Source organism: Dipteris shenzhenensis, chromosome 26 (assembly GCF_047967505.1).
Source record: "Dipteris shenzhenensis isolate YYH24624 ecotype China chromosome 26, Dip_SZ_1.0, whole genome shotgun sequence".
Classification (NCBI taxonomy): Eukaryota; Viridiplantae; Streptophyta; class Polypodiopsida; order Gleicheniales; family Dipteridaceae; genus Dipteris; species Dipteris shenzhenensis.
In genome coordinates, this window is record NC_141621.1 from 29,429,219 (window position 1) to 29,433,846 (window position 4,628).

Here is a 4,628-nt window from a genome sequence, read left to right on the forward strand (position 1 = left end):
TTCCATTCAATCCCATCCTTTTCTGTTTTTCCGTTACGCATTTTCATCTCCCATTCCTCTCATTCTCTCTCACAGCTGCCGCCAGAAATCCTTCCACAATCCCCTCCCATCTTTATCGCCCAGCCTCTCTCACAACCGGAGACTTTACATCATCCCATCTATACGCTAGCTTCCTTTGGTCGATCCACCAGCTTGGAAAAACCCGACAAGGAAAGCTTCCCACCGAGCCAGCTGAGAGAATCTCTCGCTAAAGCCGGGCAGACGGTAATCAGTACACCAGCTAGCTTCCTTTCGGTGATGGAAAGTGTGTTGTAGACTGCTGCTCACGATTTCCACGATGTAATTTGGCAGAAAAATTGCATTGATGTGCACGAATTGACGTTCTAAGCCAGAAATTCTTTCTCGGAGCTGCACCAAGTATCGGGCGACAGATGATTCGCAAAATAAAGGACGATACGAAGCATTCAACTCTACGAATTGCAGCCGAGCGGCTAAGAGGAAAATGTGAAACGTTGAGCTGCATTGTGTGATTGAGGGACGATCATGGTGAATTCGAAGAGGGTGCCGCAGTACCGGCTCCAAGCATCGAAAATGTAGGCGAGCATTTAGGATACATACTGCGAGCGATCTGCGTTGTTGCATGATTCTGCAGCGAGCTAGGCAGCCGCAATGGTGGCGGGGGACATGTCATCGTCTGCAGAAACTGCTCCAGCAAAGCGAGGTGGTCATGGAATGCGGAGGCTGCTGCAGAGCAAGAGCTTCAATGAGCATCGCGCAAGGGATTCTGGCGACGGTGCCGGGACTACGAAAAGAGGCCGCACTCAACCGGAGGTTGCAGCATGGCGCTTATACGAGGCTGCGACAATTTCATCTGCTAATGCAGCTGCGGTCACAGCGCAAAGGTTCCCATCTCCGAGCAGAGGCCAAAGCCCCTCGCCAAATCCGAGCAGGAGCACGTCGATGCTAGAACAAAGGCGCAGATCATCCTGCTCCTTCGCTGCTGAAAACAAGATTCCCAATACCTCGCCGGATTGCAGCTCCAAGCCTCTCTCTGCCAAGAGGAGATTGCCGGGGCGTGGTTTCGAGGGCCTTTGGCCTTCCACAATTAGCTTGTCTTCGTCGTTGCAATCCGACACCTCCAGTGCATCCTCAAATGGACCTGTGGACAGAAAATTGGAGCACGAAAGGGAATCAGCTGCCGAACTCACACTTAAACCCACTCAGAATGGCGCCCGACAAGCATCGGATCCAGCTGCCAAGGCTCTGCCGCAGCGAGGTAAGGACCTGGAACGCGCAGGAACACCTGAAAGGAAGAGAACGCCCTCGCATCGTACTCAGCCTGGATCGGATCACCAGCTGGAGAACTCTACGCCTTACCAGAAGTTGAGCTCCAGAATTGATCAACACAGCAGGTGGCCTGGTATTGGCAATCATGCGAAGGTCTCCTTCATTATAAGCAGGAGCGTGGACCTCAGCGTAGAGAAGGAAATCTCCTTGCGTCGAGTCTCATCTTTTGGAAGGAGTGGAAAAGTAGACAAGTCGATGGAAGTGCGAAATCCGTCTGGATCCATTATCGAAGGAATCAAATCGAGAGTCGTCCGACGGATTTACTCTAATTTCGTAGGAGACTCCAAAAGCGACGGAAGAGGTTCGAAAGCTGATGATTCCGGTACCTCGGAAGAAAATCCGAGGGCAAGAGAATCGGGGAGCTTACGGAATGCGAAAGCTACGGAGGACTATGGAATATGGAATATGATCGATACGGAGAGCTCTGGATGTGTTTCTACATCGCGATCCATAACTCCTGATCGTGCCTCCCAATCCACAGGCCCTTCGACGCCTCAATCTCCTGATCTGTCTCCTCCTTCCAGCTCCCAGGCAGCTAGATCATCAATTCAAGCTGCTAATCCTCCTCCGTCGAAAGGCTGGGCAAGCCCCACGAGACCAAGAAGAGCGCAGCAGCCGGTATTGTGCTCTCATTTGTCTCTAAATGGTCGCCAAGGCAATCTTGCGCAGGCTGCACTCTTCACTATGGATTGGGATGCACGAAAGCGTACTGCCAGGGGGACGAGCCAGCTGCAAGAAGAGGCCCTAGATCGACTGCGGTTGCTGCACAATCGATGGTTGCAGTGGAGGTTTGTGAATGCCAGCGCTGAGCAGGCCATAGACAAACAGAAAGATCTAGCGGAGGTGAGTGAGATGTAATCTATAGCTCGCCATGGTTATCATCACCTCATTACTGTATCCTTTGAATACACGATTGTTAATTCGCAGAGCTTGCTCCACACCGTTTTCCAACGAAGATCTCAGCTGCTCGCTTCTCTAGCAACAAAACAACGCCAACAAAACAAGATCAGACAAGTTCTCAAGTTGAATTCAGTGATTGCATCCCATGTAAGTTTAATTTAAGTCTTCAAGTTGAATTCATTGATTGCATCCCATTTAAGGCACCTCCCTCTATCACTCTCTGCTGATCATACAAACCAAATGTCTGGATGCAAAATCATTCCTGTCCAAACTCGTGCGACTTTGTCCCATACATCATCTAATAGGCATAGCCTATAACCTGCAATCTGTCAGTGAAGATGATCAACCTGTATGAATCCAATGGAATCATTTTTATGGCAATTGGCTGCAAAGCATTGCTGTCAAAGCAGCTTAATGTGAACCTCTCCCATTAACTTTCTACACTCCAGGCAATCTATCAGTGAAGCTCAATCTGATATGCCCCAACACAAGCAATTCTCTGTCTGAAAAGCAGCAAAAGTTAGCCTATGACGTTGCCCATGAATCATCATCTAACTGCAATCTTCAATGAAGTTTAATGCTTATGATTGGGTATTACTGCCATATTAGAACCTGAAGGAAGCCCCTGGATTCGTTCCTGCTGGACATCTCTCATTTTCTCGTCTACTCAGACCGTTTAATTGCTTCTCATTTTCCGTATGGAAGTTTCTCATTTCCCGTTTACGTAGACCGTTTAATACACCTTCTTGATCGACAAATTATTTGTCCCTAAAATGACTTGCTATGGGGTTTTGTTCTCAGGCTGCACAGTTGGAGGAATGGGAGTCCCTGCAACCACTGCATTCCACTGCTTTAATGGGACTAACGGAAGACCTTGAAACTGCCGTTATAAGAGTTCCCCTGATTGGAGGTTTGAAGGTCAGCCTTAATACTTCCATGTATCAAGGTCCTGTGGTTTTGCTGGATAATGAAATATACATATGATGTGGCTGTGGTGCTTTTAGCATCCTAGACATCCTCTAACTTATCTGATAGTGTTCCTTTTCACTGCAGATTGACGTGCAGGCAATGACAGAAGTCCTGTATTTCTCCATTGATGTTATGAATTCAGTTAATGCGGTTGTAAGCAAGTTTCTACCTAAGGTGGGCACTTTTGGATGGGATCGTACTTTTATCTACATGCTGGCTGCTCTATCAATAACTTGCTGCCATTTTAATAACTTTAGCTGTGAGCAGGCAGAAATAGGAGCTTCCTTGCTGTCAGACCTTGCCAAAACTGTTGCTCATGAGAAGGCATCTTTGGAAGAATGTTGTGGACTTATGGCTGCTGCCTCTGCTTTAGAGGTCTCTCTCTCTGTCTCTCTCTCTCTCTGTGTCTCTCTGTGTGTGTGTGTGTGGGGAAAGACGAGCAAATTCCCCAAGTTAAACTGTAGAAATGGTAAAAGTGTCTACAGCATCTGTAGATATTCTCAATGTTGCCTTCCTTTTACAGACAGAGGAGCTCAGCTTGAGGATGTACCTCATTCAGGTGGAACAAGACAAGATGCATTTCTAATGGAACAACGGTCTTAAGTTCAGTTTTAGCAGCAGGATAATTCCTTCGATTATCCAATCAAATTCTTTTAACATCTTCCAACTTCTGTTCTTTGTCCCATTGTTGATATCTGAAGTCTCAAGTGCTCTATCCACTCATGACTACCAAAGGAAGGCTTACCAAAATCATTATGGAATACACTTAGACATATAATGCGCTTGACAGGGGATCATCTATATTGTAGCCATACTTTGCGACCCATGATTCAATAAGTAGAAGGGCAATTATGAATAATTTATCCTTTGAAGTTGATGCAAAATGGACCACTAGGTGTTTTATCTAGGAGGTAGATTTATTGTTGTACAATGGAGTGTAGTTATATTTTTGAAAAGAGGCTTTTTAAGACTTTTTTGGAAGACCTATTCTCTAACCCCCAAAGCTATACAATAGCTTAGTAAGTCTTTTGTGGTCCTTGAGCCATGAGTATTGATTATTCATCAATTTAAGCTTTTATAGTGGGATTTAATGGGTGGATATTTGAGTTGTTTGATCACTAATGCATGGGTCATGTGATGGATTCGTTACTATACTAGAGGAAGAGGCCTACCTCAACCATGGATGACATTTGGGAACTTTCAACTAATATACTACCTTTCTAGTGGTAAAATCCAACACTCTTACCATCTTTTTGTTCAGAAAGTATGAATTTGTTAGTGTGATAGGGCTACTAAGACCTAAAGGTATTTAGTTCTCCATGATTCACTGCCCACTATGGTTCTAGGGTTTGTGGAATAGAACAAACTAGCCGATTATGGAGTTGGTGTTTGCTAGGAAATCCTTCATGGCT

At 45.9% G+C, this 4,628-nt stretch overlaps 1 protein-coding gene across 1 annotated transcript; it reads left to right on the plus strand.

Annotated features, from left to right (window-relative positions):
• Nucleotides 1-669: 669 nt before the first annotated feature.
• LOC147884926 (QWRF motif-containing protein 4-like) lies at nucleotides 670-3,802 on the plus strand. The gene is made up of 7 exons (XM_087397234.1): nucleotides 670-1,692; nucleotides 2,053-2,190; nucleotides 2,275-2,394; nucleotides 3,049-3,165; nucleotides 3,301-3,390; nucleotides 3,484-3,591; nucleotides 3,740-3,802. Exons 1-7 carry the CDS (start codon nucleotides 670-672, stop codon nucleotides 3,800-3,802), a joined length of 1,659 nt encoding a protein of 552 aa, XP_087253360.1.
• Nucleotides 3,803-4,628: the final 826 nt, after the last annotated feature.